General features: G+C 35.6%; 1 protein-coding gene across 1 annotated transcript; it reads right to left on the bottom strand.

Annotated features, from left to right (window-relative positions):
- Positions 1-7,700: 7,700 nt before the first annotated feature.
- On the bottom strand, positions 7,701-19,395 carry LOC125647530 (mitogen-activated protein kinase 7-like). Its single transcript, XM_048874240.2, has 10 exons — positions 19,336-19,395; positions 19,102-19,175; positions 16,420-16,987; positions 15,606-15,791; positions 14,527-14,634; positions 13,756-13,967; positions 13,011-13,482; positions 12,445-12,573; positions 9,663-10,872; positions 7,701-8,250 (listed from the first exon to the last, which is right to left on the bottom strand). Exons 3-10 carry the CDS (start codon positions 16,970-16,972, stop codon positions 8,091-8,093), a joined length of 3,030 nt encoding a protein of 1,009 aa, XP_048730197.1. The 5' UTR covers positions 16,973-16,987; positions 19,102-19,175; positions 19,336-19,395; the 3' UTR covers positions 7,701-8,090.
- Positions 19,396-20,098: the final 703 nt, after the last annotated feature.

Raw genomic sequence — 20,098 nt, forward strand, 5'->3', positions numbered from 1 at the left:
GAATGTCGAACTATCATCGGACGGATTACCAAAATATTTTACTGTAACTCCCAACTGAAATGAGGAAATGCTCAAATACGGATGACGAAGATCTAATTTCAAATTTACATTGAATAAATAATGCATTCACTTGTTACGCATCTACACAGACATTACATTCTTTTACATCTTACGTCATTCAAATAACGAATATACCGTTATGTACTACAAATGTCAAGATAACGATTAACATCTTTCTATTTTACATTGAACCAATGGCGCATTTAGTAACAACAAATACATAATTACAAAGATAGATTATTGAACTCTCTGGCTCTCCATAGGGACCGCTCCAGACTAATGAAAGCCACATAGTCGTGAATTTACCTGTTTGAATAATTATTTAACCAAACGGGGGTGATTTATTTTCTAAAACATTTAACCTAAACTATTTGTGGGGATATTAGTTAACTTTTAGACGTTATTGTGTAAACTCACAATAGAAATGAATCGGGGATACGAATTGACTGGCTACCAAACATTGCTACGTCAACGAACGAAATCATTAAAAGCTGTGAGTTTTCGGGTCGTAAGGGGGGGGGGGGGGGGGGGCTTTGGTGGATATTTGAAGGTACGTTTGGACATACGTTTAGTGGGAAATATGTTAGGATTTTTTTAATATTAAATTTATGAGACGGCCCTGTAAGAATAAAGCAAATGATATAAGGCCTCATCCGAAGTGAAATTCCCTGTGCTTTATATTGAATATTTCTTCACTTAGGACAGTTACATGTATGTTTATTTAAGAGTTCATTGCTATTTCGGTGCTTTATATAGAATATTTCCAATATCAGTATCTCCAAATATAGATAGAATACAGTTGAAGACCCAGGTTGACATTTTATTCAATACAAAATATACAAAACGTAAGCTCAATCACATGACACGAGGACTCTAGGACGAACTCCATTAAACACGGTACACTATCCCCCAGTCCAAGTAGAGGTGACACAGGTAGCAAAAACTATGTCCGGTCGCTTCCCTCTCATCCGCGCTAGTCTCGTCCACCATCACAATCTCTTCTATGACCAACTCCTCAACGACGGTCTGAGTCTTTGGATGAGCAACAGTATTTGAGGTAACCACAGGCTTGTCTAGTTTAGTCTCCTGGTCTCTGGATAATTACTCTACATAGAAAGTGCAAACCCTATAGGGCATTCGGGCATAAAGTTACCAACTTCTGTAAATGGGCCAAATTTGACCTTTAGTGTATCTTCTTTCTTTATCATTGGTTATTATTATCTTTACTTTGCATATTTAGGACGATAGATGCAAAACAATATACAAAGGAAATTGTGAAATGATTTATACCGGCTTTATTTTTGGTAAATTGACACTGAGTTCCTCTTTCCATTACCTATATTCTGATTCACGGCTGGATCTTTATATTTATGTTTTTATTCTTGCATTCTGACCCACAACTGGAGGTTCATATCTACTTTTCACATGACTTTTCTGCGGAAATTTTAATGTGAAATTATCATAGAATGCTTTTCATCTGACATTCATGTGAATATTTTAACTGAGCGCTGAAAAAAACTAATTAATTTAGGGGACTAGTCAGATAAAGACCAATGATAAAAGAGGAATAACTCTTGTGACGAACATGTATCTTAATTAGTTCAGGAAAGCTTACAATTCAACTTTTAACCTTTCTTAGTGAGTGGTACATCCTAAAATATTTCTAAAATCTGCAAAAATATATCAATTGTCAAAACGTAATTAATAATCATCGAATGCACTATTACTGTACTGTATATAAGGTACATATTGCATCAATTAAACACCTTTATTATTTTCTAGCAATGGCGGTAAAGGATACCTGTTTCAGCGACGCTGACTGCACGTGCGCAGGTGACTTGATTTCCCACTGTCACCTTTTATTTTTTGATTTTTAATGTTTATAATGCTTAATTAAGGTAATACTAATGGTCTGAAATCAGAGATACAGAGGTCACAAGTCCTTGTTATGGAAACAAGGCTTGTGTCATGTTTTTGTTTACATAGGTTAAATAAACTAGTAAAAGTTTCGTTTAAAAGCAGATTTTCAATTTATAAGTGAATTCTTAACATAATTAAATATTTTCTAGTGTTTGGCACATCTCATTTTGTTTTAAACATGCTATTTTCTATCCAACAATCTAATGTAAACAAAAGCATGACACGAACCTTGTTTACATAACAAAGAATTACGAGTATTGGTAAAGGATGTATTCATAAATGATTAGCCATAAAATTCAGAAAGTAGGTCATGGTGACATACTTTTCACATGATGCAGTTCAAGGTCCCATGATCCATCAACTGACAACTTTTGATGATCATAGGCTCCAAAGTGTCCAAGATATGCATCAAAATCCATTTAATAATAATTACCTGCGAAATTCAAAAAGTAGGTCACCATGACCTACTTTTGAGACAACATGATATTAGGTCCTAAGATGCATCAACTGACAAAATTTGTTGATCCTAGTCCTTATACTTATCAAAATATCAAAGTTTTAACAAAACAAAATTTTAGGTGAACTTTGAAGTGACCTTGAGACCACACCCTTTAACCCAGGATGATGCTTTGAACAATTTTTTTTATCTTCAACCTATCCTCATCCTTATGCATAAGTTTGGTGATAATTTGCCCAGTGGTTCTTGAGAAGAAGATTTTTTTAGCAACCACTACTTTTGTTTGCATTTTCCTAATTATCTCCCCTTGTTAAAGGGTCACAACCCTAGTTTTAATACAAATGAAAGCCCTTGGGCCAAGGATACCCTGTGACAAATTTGACAAAAATTGGCCAAGGGGTTCTTGAGATATAGCCCTTTTCCCAAAAAGTTGACGTACACCGCACACCGCACGCCAGACATATGGCCATATGATTAGCTCTTTGAGCCTTTGGCTCAGAAGAGCTAAAAATGGAAAAATAAAATTTAAAAATGTTAAGCTCAATCGTGTCCATGCCCCTTTAATTCTTTAATATCCCAATTTCCTAGATATTTTGTCCCGTTATTTCATGAGTATATTTACATTTTACAATGTTTTCATAGTTTCTTGATAAGTATCATTATTCTTTCAAGTTACCTGAAAAATTGCAATGATATACCAACTAATTGTTTTTCCATTCTCATCGGCTTTAATTCCATCAAAATGTTTATTGAATAAATATATCAGATCCGCCTTCAGTAACAGTAAAATCGAATTCAAATTCTATACGAACCTAACAGATTTGTTTATCTCTATTTAATGATATGTAAATATCAATTTCAACATTCGGACATCTTCACTACATGAACAAGTAAGCCTGTTAGAGATAAGGATATCGGTTTGATCTACAGCAAAGTGTTCATACACACTGTAGGCACTCTATATCTCTACTCATCCAGATCCACATCAGGCCTGAATCTACACCAAGGGGCAACAAGTTTCAATCTTTGGGAATAGGGGAATTTACTCAACTTCATTTAATTGGATGTGATTTAGTACTTCGTTTCACACTGTTGAACTTTTCACTCAAAAACATTCGTTTTGAATTAAAAGAAAATTGAACGTACAGTAGTTATTCATCCACATGTTTACATGACAAAATTCTTAGGAACTCTTACGTCATTATTCGATCACTGTTGGAGCCTAATCGAAATTCCAAAATATATCTAATCATGAATGATGTGCAGAAAACAACATATTTCTACCATTTACATATCTTCGCAAGCCAAGTGTTTTTGGGCCGATGTTTTGGATGAGTTACTAATCAAACGTTCGGAGGACATGTTCAATGCCTACAAACCATACTTTTTAAACTTTACTGTACCACGTGGTTACGTGATTAGGTTTGAGTAGTGTTTTATTGCAATATCTATAGACAGTGGAATGTTATTTATAATTTCTATACATACCTGTATAAGAGTGCACATTTCAGTTGACGTACCGTTGTAATCCTGTCTGTAATTACAATAATGACATATAGCACACCACATCCTAGCTATAAAGCATACCCGCACAATGTGACATAGCACACCACATCCTAGCTATAAAGCATACCCGCACAATGTGACATAGCACACCACACCCTAGCTATAAAGCATACCCGCACAATGTGACATAGCACACCACATCCTAGCTATAAAGCATACCCACACAATGTGACATAGCACACCACATCCTAGCTATAAAGCATACCCACACAATGTGATATAGCACACCACATCCTAGCTATAAAGCATACCCACACAATGTGACATAGCACACCACATCCTAGCTATAAAGCATACCCGCACAATATATATATATATATATATATATATATATATGAATATTGGGAAGCCCTTTAGAATAGTCTACCACAAAGGGAACACGGTTACCTTGCTTCGTCTTTTTTCTGTAGTTTAAGAGATTTGATCAGTCGAGTTTATGACTAGTTTCTTAAGTTCTTTTTCTACACCATTATATCTAAATAACCGCGTTTTCTTAAATTTTTCTTTATTTCCCTTCACTGGATTTGATATTTTTCTTCTGTGGAACAAATTCTACGCGCACGGAGTCCAAGTCCTAAGGGAATAGATCTTTTGTATATTCGGGGTGGTTAGGGGTTTTATTAAGGTACATATGTTTATCGATGGGTTTGCAGTATAAGTCAGTATAAAGGATTCCGTCTGTTATTTAGATTATCAATTTTGGTGTTTGATAGACTAAGTCAAGCTGAATGTGTGGAGGTATTTCATTCGCGGTTTTATGGAATTGTTTAAGTTCTTCTGTACCCATCCAGATGCCAAATATATCATCAGTATAACGTACAAAAAATAGTTATTTTGATTTTTCGAAAAGAATTTGTTCCCATTCCCCCATGTAAACACAAGCGTAGTTTCGCCCAAGTTTTAATCGCGGTCCCCTCAGTCTGCATGCAGTGTTTGATGATTGATTTTGATTTTTGAAGGTTTTCGCCACATTCAACAATTTTCAGTTATATAGTGGCGCCCAGTTTTTTGTTGTTGTTGTTGTTTTTTTGTTGGTGGAAGAGAGAACCCAGATACAATGTACCTGGGAAGGGACCACCGACCTTGATATATATCAAAGAATAATTTATTGTTCGAGTTTTTGCCATTCACAATTCAGAATTATCCCTTGGGGACCCGGGTTGTACCCTTTGCTTGTCGTAAGAGACGACTAAATATGACGGTCCTTCGGGTGAGTATTGGGTTGTATTCTAATGAAGGGATGTAAAGAACCCAAGAGGAATTGGACAAGTGTTCATTACTTGTTGGGTTGTATTCTGATGAAAGGATGTAGGTATCCAAGAGGAGTTGGACAGGTGTCCAATACCAGTTGGGTTGTATTCCGGTTCTGAGAAGTCAAAACAAGGTCAGCCAATGATAAACTAATATAGAACCACTCTAAGAGTTTCAAGCACACCAGTAAGGCCAAAAAAAAAAAATCAATAAATAGTTTCTCGGGCCAAAAATTTCAAATTTTGATAAGCCAGGCAGGTATTATTTTTTTCTATACTTGGCTGTAGCACAGAGTTATCTTTCTTTCTATGGTGACTGTAGCACGAGTTACCTTTTCTTTTTATGTACATGTTAATGGAATTTCTTAAGTGTATACTATTATTCTTAAAAAACCTGCACATATATAAGTATGCATTCAATAATTATTTGATCAAAAATATTCTTACAATTTTATTAAAACCTTCTGAAAGTTTTACATAAATCTATGAAATTAGAGTTACCTGCATTTTATAAAAATAACAAATTGAAGAAAAAAATTCCATGCGGTACCTTTTCAACGAATGCGGCGGTGCCTGAGAACCTATTGTTAAAATTTTTTTTTTTAAGACCTAACACTTTCTCTGATAACTTGTATGAGAAATAGCACTTTACCTAAAACATGAAAGAAAAACAAGAGGCCCATGGGCCACATCGCTCACCTGAGTCACCTTGGCCCATATCTGAAGACTTTTCGTATATATTTGCATGTAAAACCTTAGTCCCTATTATGGCCCCAACTACCCCTGGAGGCCACAATTTTTGCAAACTTGAATCTACACTACGTCAGAAAGCTTTCATGTAAATGTCAACTTCTTTGGCCCAATGGTTCTTGGGAAGAAGATTTTTAAAGATTTTCCCTATATTTGTATGTAAAACTTTGACTCTCCCCCCCCCCCCCCCCCCTACTTGTGGCTCCATCCTACCCCCGGGGGCCATGATTTGAACAAACTTGAATTTGCACTATGTCAGAAAGTTTTCTTGTAAATATCAGCTTTTCTGACTCAGTGGTTATTGAGAAGATTTTAACTATATATTTGTATGTAAAACTTTGATCCTCCTTGTGGCCCCATCCTACCCCTGGGGGCCATGATTTGAACAAACTTGAATCTGCACTATGTCAGAAAGTTTTCATGTAAAAATCAGCTTTTCTGGCTCAGTGGTTCTTGAGAAGAAGATTTTTAAAGATATTTCCTATATATTTGTATGTAAAACTTTGATCCCCTATTGTGACCCCATCCAACCCCCAGGGCCCATGATTTGAACAAACTTGAATCTGCACTATGTCAGGAAGCTTTCATGTAAATCTCAGTTTTTCTGGCTAAGTGGTTCTTGAGAAGAAGATTTTTAAAGTTTTTCCCTATATATTTGTATGTAAATCTTTGATCCCTCCTTGTGGCCCCATCCTACCCCCGGTGGCCATGAATTGAACAAACTTGAATCTGAACTATGTCAGAAAGTTTTCATGTAAAAATCAGCTTTTCTGGCTCAGTGGTTCTTGAGAAAAGTTTTCCTATATAATTATATGTAAAACTTTGATCCCCTATTGTGGCCCCATCCAACCCCCAGGGCCCATGATTTGAACAAACTTGAATCTGCATTATGTCAGGAAGCTTTCATGTAAATCTGTTTTTCTGGCTTAGTGGTTCTTGAGAAGAAGATTTTTAAAGTTTTTCCCTATATATTTGTATGTAAATCTTTGATCCCCCCTTGTGGCCCCATCCTACCCCCGGGGGCCATGATTTGAACAAACTTGAATCTGCACTGTCAGAAAGTTTTCATGTAAAAATCAGCTTTTCTGGCTCAGTGGTTCTTGAGAAGAAGATTTTTAAAGATATTTTCTATATATTTGTATGTAAAACTTTTATCCCCTATTGTGGCCCCATCCAACCGCCGGGGCCCATGATTTGAACAAACTTGAATCTGCATTATGTCAGGAAGCTTTCATGTAAATCTCAGCTTTTCTGGCTCAGTGATGCTTGAGAAGATTTTTCCTATATATTTGTATGTAAAACTTTGATCCCCTATTGTGGCCCCATCCTACACCCGGGGCCCATGATTTGAACAAACTTGAATCTGCATTATGTCAGGAAGCTTTCAGCTCTTCTGGCCCAGTGGTTCTTGAGAAGAAGATTTTTAAATGACCCCACCCTATTTTTACATTTTTGTGATTATCTCCCCTTTGAAAGGGACATGGCCCTTCATTTCAACAAACTTGAAAGCTCTTCACCCAAGGATGCGTTTGGCCAAGTTTGGTTCAAATTGGCCCAGTGGTTCTGGAGAAGAAGTCGAAAATGTGAAAAGTTTACAGACGGACAGACAGACAGACGGACGACGGACAAAATGTGATCAGAAAAGTTCACTTGAACTTTCGGTTCAGGTGAGGTAAAAATTGAAACAAAATTTTGAATCAGCTGATACAAATTTCATTTTTTACTACTCCATATTGTTAATATACATGTATAAATTGCATAATCAATACCATGAGAAGAGCTAACAAAGGTTGGAATAAAGGTGTTATATTACCTTTCAATAATGAGAAGAATACACAGACTAAATGAATATAAAGGGAGTCATAACAGTCATTGAAAGCATGGCATCACAGCTGATACAGCATTGCTGTAATATGAGGAACATTTTCCTTGAACATGTTTCAGACAATTCATGAACATCAACTAATAACGCAATTCTCATCAGCAGCAATAAATTGATGGCCCGCATCAGTCCCCATACTCTGATGATAATAACAGTGTTAAATAATGATACGTAAACTGTCAACGAGCCTAATATAATGAGGATATCAAGACTGATAGAGAGACAGATCACTATAGGACAGTGACATCGGAGACTGAAGTCCCAGCTCCTGTTCCAGGGCATCCATGTCAATATTGAGGGACCCGGTCACCTCCATCCAGTCTGTCAGCAAGGAGGAGGACAGAGGAGACTGCTGCGGGGGCAAACTGAAACAAGACAAGGATAATTTGCAAGACTTTGTACTTCACATATATAGGATTCCAAATTTGCATACTTCAGTTCTTGTGCTGTATCTGATTTGTTTGTGAGTTATGTAACAATAAATGATCTACACGTATAATGTATTTGTTATGTAACACTAAATGATCTACACGTATAATGTATTTGTTATGTATCACTAAATGATCTACTGTACATGTATAATGTATTAGTTATGTAACACTAAATGATCTACACGTATAATGCATTTGTTATGTACCACTAAATGATCTACATGAATAATGTATTTGTTATGTATCACTAAATGATCTACACGTATAATGTATTCGTTATGTACCACTAAATGATCTACACGTATAATGTATTTGTTATGTACCACTAAACAGGCTGTCCAGCGGCCCTAAAATTCCTAAAAATTCCTAATTTTTTTCAGTTTTGCTAAACTTCCTAAAAAAATGTAAAATTCAAGGGGAAATCCTAAAAAAGCCCTTATTTTTCATGTCGATTCCTACTTTTTTATCAGTCTTGAAAAATCAAAATGCATTCATACAAAATGTGTGTTATTAACGTACATGTAGATTGCAGTTCTTATTCAGATAATGCTGATGCAGTGAAAGGCAGTTGACCTGTGGATCCATGTGTCAAGCTTGTTTATTGGTTGTGACTTTGTGATAAAGAGTTGAGATTTTAGGTTATAGCCAATAATAGCTGAGACCATGGAACACTGGAATACGCCCTTCCTGTACTTACATCTTATTTGTGTGTCATGTGAGTTTCTTTATTGTCAAATTTGACAAGGTAAGTCCTTTTAAATAATTAAAACTTCCGCAATTTGGTTAAAAATTCCTAATTTTAGCCCTAATTTTTTAAAATTTTACCCCTAAAATTTGCCCTTATTTTTTGTCCAAGGGTGCTGGACAGCCTGACTAAATAATCTACACGTATAATGTATTTGTTATGTACCACTAAATGATCTACAGGTATAATGTATTCCTTATGTATCACTAAATGATCTACATGACTGTATAATATATTCGAAACTCATAACACGCAGTCATACAGAATAGAATTTAAAAGACTGAGATAAAAAGTAATCAAAAGTTCCTTATTGTAATCTTATTTAGTGATTTATCTAGACAGAAAAAAAAGGCACATTTTTTCCTAAAAAGGGCAAATGTTATTGTGATTTTGAGGGCACCCTAATTTTCAACTTAATATGGAGTTAAAACCTTGAATTCATTCTGTTTATATGCAACCTCTGGTATTACCTTGGAGAAGAAATAATTCAATAAGCAATATTTTTCAACAGGAAAAAAAGGGGCATGGTGCCATGCCATGCTATAAAACAGTTTTAGATTAAACACTACTTATTGCTGCATGATGTATAATTTAGTTTTACCTGGAGCTATCTTCCATCAGGGAATCCAGATCCATACCCACACCATATCCTGCTCCGGTTCCTCTGGGTGTCAAGGGTAACATGGGAGGGAAATTGTCACCAACTTGTGTGCTTGAAAACTGCTCAGTCAGAACTGATATCAGGTCTTGTGGTTGTTGACTTGTGTCAATCGAAACTCTTGGGTAAGAGTTCGGCTGTCTTTGTTGTGTATGAGTTTGGTATCTTGCATCAAAATATGGTTGAATGCTTTGGGGTTGACCAGCTGTTTGCTCATTTCTTACAAATGAGAGGTTTGAAATGTTTCCAAATTGTTGCTGAGATGAAAATCCTGGTGGATTTGGTAGTACTACATTGGAAAATGTATTTTCAGTCTGAAAAGGTGTTGTAAATGTTTGAGTTAGAGAGCTAGTTATAGCAAATGGGTTTGTGGCACTGACATCAAATTGCGGATTTATTTGCGGTGTAATCCCGACTTGCTGAGAAGAGTGCTGTTGACTAGACAACACATTGGGTTCTGGAAAATTTGTCATTCTAGAGTTTTGAACATCACAGCTTGAATTTGAATCTTGATTGTAAGGATCAGGTGAGCCATTGGACTGATAGCTCTCAGGTGAGCTATGGTTGCTGTAGTCCCTCTGAGGTGAGTTTTGATTGGAATACAATGGCTGGTGGTAATCTTGAAAGCTTGATGAAGCTTCTGGTTTGCTTAGTCCCATATCCGTGGAACCTAGAATCTGAGAAGGATTTGAGTTAACGACAGTACCAGTTGCTATACCCATCATTTTCACTCCTTCCATGTTTATTGTAGACAGACTTGGATTTGAGATTACTGGGTCATTTGTCACAGGAGTTTGCGACACAGTGGTATTGACAGTGTCTTTTGCAATTGTATTCCTTGCCTGCAGTTTCTGTTGCAGCATATGCATGGTGTCAACATTTATCAGAGACTTTCCTGCATTATTTGACTGTTGTGTTGAGCTCCTTGACAATTCTGATGAGCCAGCTTGAAATGACTTCAGTTGCGAGGGATTTGAAATTACTGCAGACTGTGAAGTTTGTGGCACCACGTTGCTTTGACTAGTTCCTGAATTTGTAGACAGTATAGTTGACTCCGGTTTTGAAGCTACAGAGGGGTTGACTTTCTGCATTTTGGCCCATCTTTGAAGAAGTTCCCTATCCTCATCAGTCAAAAGCTGATCTGGCTTTTGTTCTGTTGAAAATTCATTGAAGTTGTACATGTGTTTCTCAAAAACTTTTCATTTGCAAAGTAAAATGTGCTTTTGTTTTGTCTTACAAAAATTAGGCCCACAGGCCTTATTGGTGACCTGAGTATTAGCTCTAAGTATCCCTAGCTGCAAGGGCTATGAAATCTATAATACTTATCCTGTTCTGCATATCTAAGCTAAATTCTAATATCCAGCTGCAGTATAAAACAAGCTGTGTTCTTAAAGGGACTGGTTCACGATTTTTGATAAAAATATTTTTCCATTTTTGATGTTAAACATTAGAAATATAACTGATTTATTGTTGACAGCCAAAATTTTGACCTTCTGAATGCAAGAATGAAAGGTATATTTTAGCCTTAAATATGTGTTATGTAAACAAAATCTCGAGTCTTTTTATGTAAAGAAATAAACAAGTGAAATATTGATTTTGAAATATAATGCATCTTAATTTTGCATGGTCACAAATTTCAACTTTTAGATGTCACATTTCACCCCAAAAATGCTTGAAATGTGAAAGATATAATAATATTTGGATCGATATCCATTTCTTTTGAAAATTTCGTAAACAATAGCATATCGCAATCTTTGTTTACAAAAGAAATGATAATCTCTCTATAATGAGCTTCTGTGATGATGTATAACCTTAATTTTCATGTGAAATCTTTCAAACACATCAGACAGTCCCAAAGGTACCCACACTGATGAAAGACTTTACATATTATAGGTTATATTAACACCATATGACTATTTTGGATCCAACTTAAGAGTCAGAACCCTGTGGTTGCAAAATTCACAATTTTTGTACATCATTTTCTGCTTTTCTTCAATATGCATTTAGATTTTATACAGTATCAGCAAAATGAAAGAAAAAGTCTTTCAGATGATAAAGACAATAACCACTATGATGATTTTGGCTCCATTCTGAAATTAAAACCCCTACCCCTGGGATCATGAAATTTACAATTTCGGTAAAGGACTACCTCCTACTAGTAAATATTTAGTTAGTTTCAATTTTACATCAATAGCATTATAAGAAGATGTTATTCAAATGTTTTACAAATAAACACTATATACTAAATTTGGGCCCACCCTGCAGTCAAAACCTCTACCCCAGGGAACATGAAATTTACATCTTTGGTAGAGGCCTTCCTTCTCTACATGACAATGCATTTAGTTTTTTCTTTCTGATGGCTGTTGTAGAGAAGATTTTTGAAAATTTGTCAATTTTTAGCATTTTTATGTCCCAGTCTGCTAGAGTCCTGAAAGTAACAATTTATGTCACCCTTGTCCAAAAGATACTTCTTACCAAAGTTGAAAAGAATTGGAAGGATAGTTATCAAGAAGTTAAAAATGTTCAATTGTAAATGGATGACAATGGAGGCAGATCAATAGCAATAGTGATCCAGGTGACCTAAAAATCTAACATCAGCTGTGCAAAATTTTCAGCACTAATAAAATGGTTTGTGATCAACTACACAGTACCAACCATTCATTTAATGAATAATTATCTGTTGCTGATACACAATAAGATGACAGTATTTGCATCATTCTAGTACCTTTCTTCTCTTTCTTTTTCATTCTTTCTATTGCCTTTTCTTTCTTCCTTCGTCGTTTTTCTTCCCTTTCTTTCTGGCGTTGAGCTGCAGTGACTGGTTTTGGTTTATCATCGACTTCAGTAGAGGAATCTGTTATAAAAAGTATAATATTTGAGTGTGGATCCATTTTAAAAACAGTTCAAACAAGATGTGTTCATTACACAAATTCCCCTGATCATGGAAAAGTTCTGTTGTGAAATTTTTAATACTTATTTACAATCACAGAAGCCACACTATATGACAATCATAAACAAGCTTTTCATTAGACCTATCATTGTACAAAATACATAATTGAAGCCTTTATCTTGGGTGGTTCATTATAGCCAAAGTTAAAGTTGTGGACAGACAGGTGAAGGTTGGAAAGACTGACCAAAAGCAACACCCCACTTCAATGCCAGAAACATAAACATTTAAGCATAAAGAAAACTGTACTTATATATTTGCTTTAACATCTCAATTACATAACTTTACATCTCAATTACATGACTTGCTGTTCACTATAGTAGTGGGAAAACAGAAAAACCTACCACTCCTCTTCCTGAAGTTTGAATTCAACAGTGCTGCTTTGATGAGTGCCTTGGTGTCTGAGGATATTGTCTTGGTTTCATGGTGTTCCTCTTTTGTTTCTTTAACTGGCTTTTTTGTCTCTTGTTCATCACCATCTTGTTGTTCTGACTTGATTTGAGACTTGGCACTAAACATTTCCACATCATCTGCAGACACTTCCAGCTGTTTAGTTTCTACAGCAACGCTAACCGGCTTGAGATCTGGTTTCAGAAAATCCCCCTTGATTTCACCAGAGGGAAAAAGTTGGATATCCTGAAAATCCTTTGTCAGCCCAGGAGTGGACACTTCTTGTTTCATCTCTGATTTTTTGTCTGCTGTGTCTTTGGGTACAGGTTTCAGGCATGCACTGAAGCTAAGTGACGGAGCTCTGGGCTTATGAAAGTCCATAATCTCTTTGTATATCTGTTCTCGCAGCACTTCTGAAGTCAATTTCTACAAATACAGAGTAGAATATGTAAATCATATGTAAAAAAAAATTTTAAAACTCAAAAGTTTACTCTGGTATATTTCAAAAGTGTAAGAGATTTTTTATGGCAAAATAATAACATCTGTTTTTAGCATGCCTCATGAATGAAAATGCAACTCGAAATCTGCAATCTCTAGTCAGCAGAAAAACCATTTAGATGTATTGGTGTTTTTGAAACCTGAATCTCAAACACATAAATACGACAATAATAAACCCTGTTTGTATTTTCTTTTATTCACCTGCTTTTCGAAGTCAAAGTTAAAAGTTGGAACACAAATGGGTTCATCATCCGGATCATGATACTTGTTGAGGTAGGGATGGCTGAGAGCATCGGTGACAGAAACTCTCTTCCTGGGGTCTAACAGAAGCATCTTACTCAGTAGACTCAGGGCTTTCTTGCTGGCTTTGGGGAAGAGAGTAGACCAAGCAATGGGTTCCTTATTGCCAAGCTCTAAAATGTATTATATTTTTATATTCGATTATTTAAAAAAAAACCCACAAAAGTAAAGCAATTCTGATATCATTCAAAATGAAATTTAAACATAATCATATTGATATGCTATATCATTTTTCTTACAAATAATAAAGTAAATGAAATAAATTACACATCTGAATTTACAAAGTAGTTGCTTATACACACACTCAAGAGTAGGGATATGGAAAACATCCATACATGTGCATCTCTTTCACTTTGTCATTTCTATATATTCTTATATTCATCCACCTTGTTCAATAAATATTATATCAAATAACACAAAAATCAATCTAATACTGTGGAATCAGGTATTTTCAGGGAGTGTGACGATTTTTGTTGATAACACATTTTTTATATGAGAACATTAATTCATGGATCGTTTTATACTCATTTCTCACAGTTGCTACATGTAGATAATAACTCTTAGAGGTTGTACAAAGGCATACCATTTACATGGAAACCATGAACATTAAACAAGTACTACCTGTAACACCGATTCCACAGCATCAATTGATTCTATATTTATAAATCTTACGCCTGATGAATTTCTTGATGAGGTCTGACTGACAGAGGTCCAGCAAATCCTGCTCTGGAGATCCCAGCACCCCAATAATCAACTTCAGCTGACTTATGTAGTCCTTGCCTACACAGACAATTAAAACAGGAGTTTAAAATGTTGTTCGGTGTGACAGTTATCTTATAGAATTTGTATGTAGCTTGTAGTTGAATTTGATATGAGGATTAATATTTGTAACACGTTTGATGACGGGATACACGGTCCCGTATTTTATTAGTTTCATTCTTCTTACTTTAGAATTAACAATAAATGAATTTATTTGAACACGGGAATACATGTATAAATAAAAACAAGAGGTACTGTGAGCAATGCTCACTAAGAATACCCCCTGCTTACCCCAATCTCCCAAAGGGTGTTGGTAATAGGTATAAACTACCTCTTTTCTGAGTGTAAAAAAAAAATGGCATGACAAACCGAACCATATTGCTACTTCGATATCCAGTGCGCGTGACCTTTGACCGTTTGACCTCAAAATCGATAGGGAACATCTTCATCCCATGGGTAGTCCATATGTATGATATGGTGACTGTAGGTGGAAAGGATAACGCTTTAGAGCCCGGAAACCATATTGCTACTTCGATGTCCAGTGCGCTTGACCTTTGACCTTTTGACCCCAAAATCGATAGGGAACATCTTCATCTCATGGGTAGTCCATATGTATGATATGGTGACTGTAGGTGGAAAGGATAACGCTTTAGAGCCCGGAAACCACATTGCTACTTCGATGTCCAGTGCGCTTGACCTTTGACCCCAAAATCGATAGGGAACATCTTCATCCCATGGGTAGTCCATATATATGATATGGTGACGGTAGGTGGAAAGGATAATGCTTTAGAGCCCGGAAACCATTGCATCTACAGACGGACGGACGGACAGACAGACGGACAACCCGATTCCAGTATACCCCCCCCCCCCCCCCCCCCCCCCCCACAACTTGTTGCGGGGGGTATAATGAAACAACCATTACCAAATCACGTTATGCAATAAACTAAAAATTTACAGGATAGAGAGGTGTAATGTAGAACTTATTTACTTACCAGGGAACAAATGCTTCCTTCCCAACATCTCGGCAAATATACAGCCAACCGACCACATATCCACGGCAGTACCATACTCAATCAGGGCAAACATGATCTCGGGGGCCCTATACCATCTCGTGGCCACATACTGGGTCATGAAGGCATTCTGTTCTTCTGAAGACATGTTGACTCCTCTTGCCATCCCTACAAATACCATCCAATAAACATAAAATCACAAAAATCTTCATACACAGATACCTGACATGTATGATCAGACACATGTATATAGGAAATTTAATTTAATTTTCAAGTCCAAATTTTTTCAATATATAAGTCACTGCATGTGTATTCACTAACAGTTAAATGGAAAGCTTTCAATTGTGACATCATGATTAAATGACGAAAAAACATGACATCAAAGGTAGACATTTTGTGTCGTATTTCATATAACAAAATGGCAAAACTCAAAGAAATATGATGTACACATCAACCAAAATGTATAATGTATATAAGAATGGGAATAACTATCTTCTCATTTAATATTTGCGATTGTTAATGTTGATTTAACAATCACAAGCATCCATTTTACCAGCTCCGTTAACATGTTGCCCATAAAAATCAGTTTGCAGCCTTTAAATCAGCATTAATGGTCACAAATAACAAATGAGAAGACAGTTTTTCATTAAGTCATAACCTATTTAAAGGTCGTTTGAGGCACCTTGATATCAAGAATCAAACCCGAGCCTCTCGGTTGCAAAGTGAGCACCCTAACCACAATGCTATTGCAACTGAATGTATAATGAATTTAAGTAATGAATAGTTAAAAGCTTACCAAAATCTCCCACTCTGAGTTGACAGTCTTCATTGACCAGTAAATTGCTTGGCTTCAGATCTCGGTGGATGACGTTAGCCGAGTGGATGTACTTGAGTCCCCTCAGTAACTGATATAAGAAATACCTCACATGCTCCTCCGTTAGTTCTTGTTTGGAATATATGATCTTATGAAGATCACTTTCCATCAGGTCAAACACTACGTACACATCTCTGAATTTATCGATAGTTTCTTTAGGTTTTAAAATGTCCCTTATAGCAATTATATTATCATGTTTAAAGTGTTTTAATATCTTGATTTCCCTGTATGTCCTGGTGGCTATTCTCTTATCCTCAAAGATGTAAGGGATCTTCTTAATGGCAACCCTGTCTTTAGTTTTTCCATGAATGGCAGAGCACACAACACCATACGCACCAATGCCAATATTATCCAGAGGAATGTAGTCTGTCCCACTTAAGTCAAACTTCACTTCGTAAGCCTTCATCATTAAGCTTTTCCTCATGTCCTCCTTGGACATGTTGGATTTGAATCCTATTATTTTATCTTTATCCATCGCTAATCTTTATGACTGCAATCAAAATAATATGTAAAGATTGAAAGCCACTGATTACATACTGTATATATTTTGGCTTATTTTAGTAACTGTAATACTTTGATAATGAATTCAATGATTTTTCTTCATTTCAATACCTATTTGTCTTGTATGATAGTACTTGTATTATGGGGGGCATATAAGCCATGAAAGCACGGGGTTAGCCAGTCATTCTAATCACCCCATGCCTCATTGTTAGTATATCCCCCATAACATTATACATTTATTGCATGATAGTGAGGGAGATATGAAGATTTATTCACCCAAGAAAAATCATATTCCCCGAGGGCAACGCCGAGGGGAATATGATTTTTCTTGGGTGAATAAATCTTCATATCTCCCGAACATTCATGCAATAAATTGTTTATTATACCAAAAACAAAGCAAGACTACAAAAGTACGTTTGAAATTGGAGTCCGCTCATCTACATTGTATGTAGCTGGGGTCGTCCTAACGGTAACACAGCGCCGTCAACGTATTACGGTAGAAGGTACAAACAACGAAATACAGTGATATGATAACCAGTTTTTGTATTTCCATTCTCCTTGAGTGCTGATTTACTTGCTTGTTTTTGTATCAACCAAAACCAAAACCATGCGATTCAACTGTGTATCAGAGACCCGCATATTTTGTGCCTTACGAACTATGAAAGTAGAATGACTCGGACTTATTGTGACGTCACAATACACTTCGTCTACCTTGACGTTAAATTTAAGGAAAATGCACGAGGCTGCCCAAGGGGTAAATATGATAAGGAGATATGATGTCTGAGAGGGTAGATATGAAGTTTTGTCCTCCCTGGCACATGACCGTCTAGACCAATCAGATTACGCGTTGCATGGCATTCTCATACTGAGGTAAAATAAAAACATTTATACAGTGTCTATATTTGTGACAAAACACGGGTACAGTATATTAGGCTTTTAAGTCACTTGCACAAGTTGCATCACAGTGCATCTATCAATATACAATACAATTAGATAGATGATATTTCAAAATAAAAGGATATAAAATCAGTAATTATTCATCTACTTCTAAATAATCTTCCTTTGGAATAACTGTTGGTGCTTCATTTTAACTACTTTGAATTTCTTTCACCAAAGGATATTTTTGTAAGTTCACCTGATATTGACTCTGTGGTTCTGGAGAAAATGTGAGAAGTTAACAACATGCATACTTGCACCTACAGACAAACAGATGACATACACCCAAGTTTGTTCGGGGGAGCTAAAATGTAATACCCACACCTTGGAGCTTGCTTCTACAATATAATGCAAGTTTATCCAAGAGTATTATCATGAAGGTAATCTGATTGCATGCCTATTTAAAAATATGATTGTAAAATTTATAGTTTCTTGGAATTGTGTTTGGTCTGAGAAATAGAAAAATTTCAAAATCTGATCCCTGACCCAGTTATACAAGTAAAATTTCATGAGGATAATCAAATATTAAAAACCCAATCACCCCATGACGGACAAATTTCCCCCAAAAAATATTCTGGTTTTTTTTGTTTGGATTTAATCATATTACTTTCACTTTCAATAAACAATCGTGGAAAGAATTGTTGGAGATTGGGGGAATACATATCTGAGATTGAGACAAGGAAGTGTTTGAAAGGTTTATAACAGCTCAATAAAAGAGAGAGAAAGAACTTGAATGAGAGTACAAAATAATTTATTATGAACATATATGTATTGTAACAGTACCATTTTATATTCGTGCCAATTAATTTTTATAAAACATATATTGTTATTTCTAAAGAAATTGTATACATGTAGTGTAGCCTGTGTAAGATTTGCCAAGAATTCTGGAAATCCTGACCCAACAGACCGACAACACATTTTTTCCCCTCCAAAACGTCATGTTTGGACCGAAATTTTGATCTATTTGGCAACACTTGAAATTTCCTATCCAATCTTTCACATATCTTTGACTTTTCCCGGTGACAACATGAAATCATCAGAAATCATGAGAAATGGACAGGACATGCAAAAGCCGACATTGAAAAAATAGTACATAAGTCAAACCCTCTATCTAAATAGTCCTGGAAAATATGAATAAAAAAGACAAACAAAATATAATGTACTCACATCTAGCATCCCCAGCATTTATCGACAGTACTGGTTTAACATCAATAAATAAACCTAGGAACCATGGATGGTTTCTAAAATTAGATACAGTATTTATAGATTCTGTGTCATAACTAAGCCGGGCCAGTGTGCGTGTAAGATATCGTTGACTACAATCTTCCGAGGGTTTCTTTATCTCATATAATACTAAAACTTTTACAAATTTATTGCAAAGTTAAGAAATTCATCATGTACCTTTGAGTTTGACTTTCATTAAATCGATCTTTCAAACATTCGCACTTGATAATTCACGATAACTTGTACGTATTCTTCTTCGAACGTTCATGATCGGTGATATGACATTTTAAAAACGGTTTCTATGCGAGATTTGTGTATTCCATTGAAATATATAAACTCTGAAGTTACATATTTTATCAAAAATACGTCCGAAATACCCAAGGAATTGAACATTTAAAAATACAAGAAGGGGGGTACCGGAAGTCCTCAGTGTCCACAAGAAAGTCCAAAAAATTAGATTTTGCATTATTTTGTCTTGTTAAGATCACAAAATAAAATTTACTGACATTTTGATTAATATTCGAAATATAAACTCAACCATAATTGTTATCGACTTATATAAATAGATAAATTAGATCAATATTGGATGACCAACATTCGTCATACTGGTGGGGGCTAGGTTCGGGTTGGCAAGAATACTTATAGTTTACAGTGAGACATCTGTTTTTTCTTTGCCAAAAACAAACGAGTCAGAAATCAGATGATGTTTACTGGTGAACCAATGTAACCTTGAAATATGTTGAAACAATTTCAATTTCCCTCCTTTCTCAGTCAAGTTAGGTACATCCTTCTATCTAGATTTTAACAAATCTATTTATTTATTCTGATAAGTTTTCATTGAATATCTTAAGAATACAGGAATTGAATTATATGACTGTGTAACTTTCAACTGACATTTTATTTTTACATTCTGTTTAATAATCTGTGTATGCTTGTACCA

This window comes from Ostrea edulis, chromosome 1, assembly GCF_947568905.1.
Source record: "Ostrea edulis chromosome 1, xbOstEdul1.1, whole genome shotgun sequence".
Lineage (NCBI taxonomy): Eukaryota > Metazoa > Mollusca > Bivalvia > Ostreida > Ostreidae > Ostrea > Ostrea edulis.

Coding starts and splice junctions, on each gene's coding strand:
- LOC125647530 (XM_048874240.2), bottom strand. CDS start 16,972: ATGGATAAAGATAAAATAATAGGATTCAAATCCAACATGTCCAAGGAG. Junction 13,968..14,526: donor CATCAAGAAATTCATCAGGC/GTAAGATTTATA, acceptor AATACATTTTAG/AGCTTGGCAATAAGGAACCC. Junction 13,483..13,755: donor ACTTTGACTTCGAAAAGCAG/GTGAATAAAAGA, acceptor CTGTATTTGTAG/AAATTGACTTCAGAAGTGCT.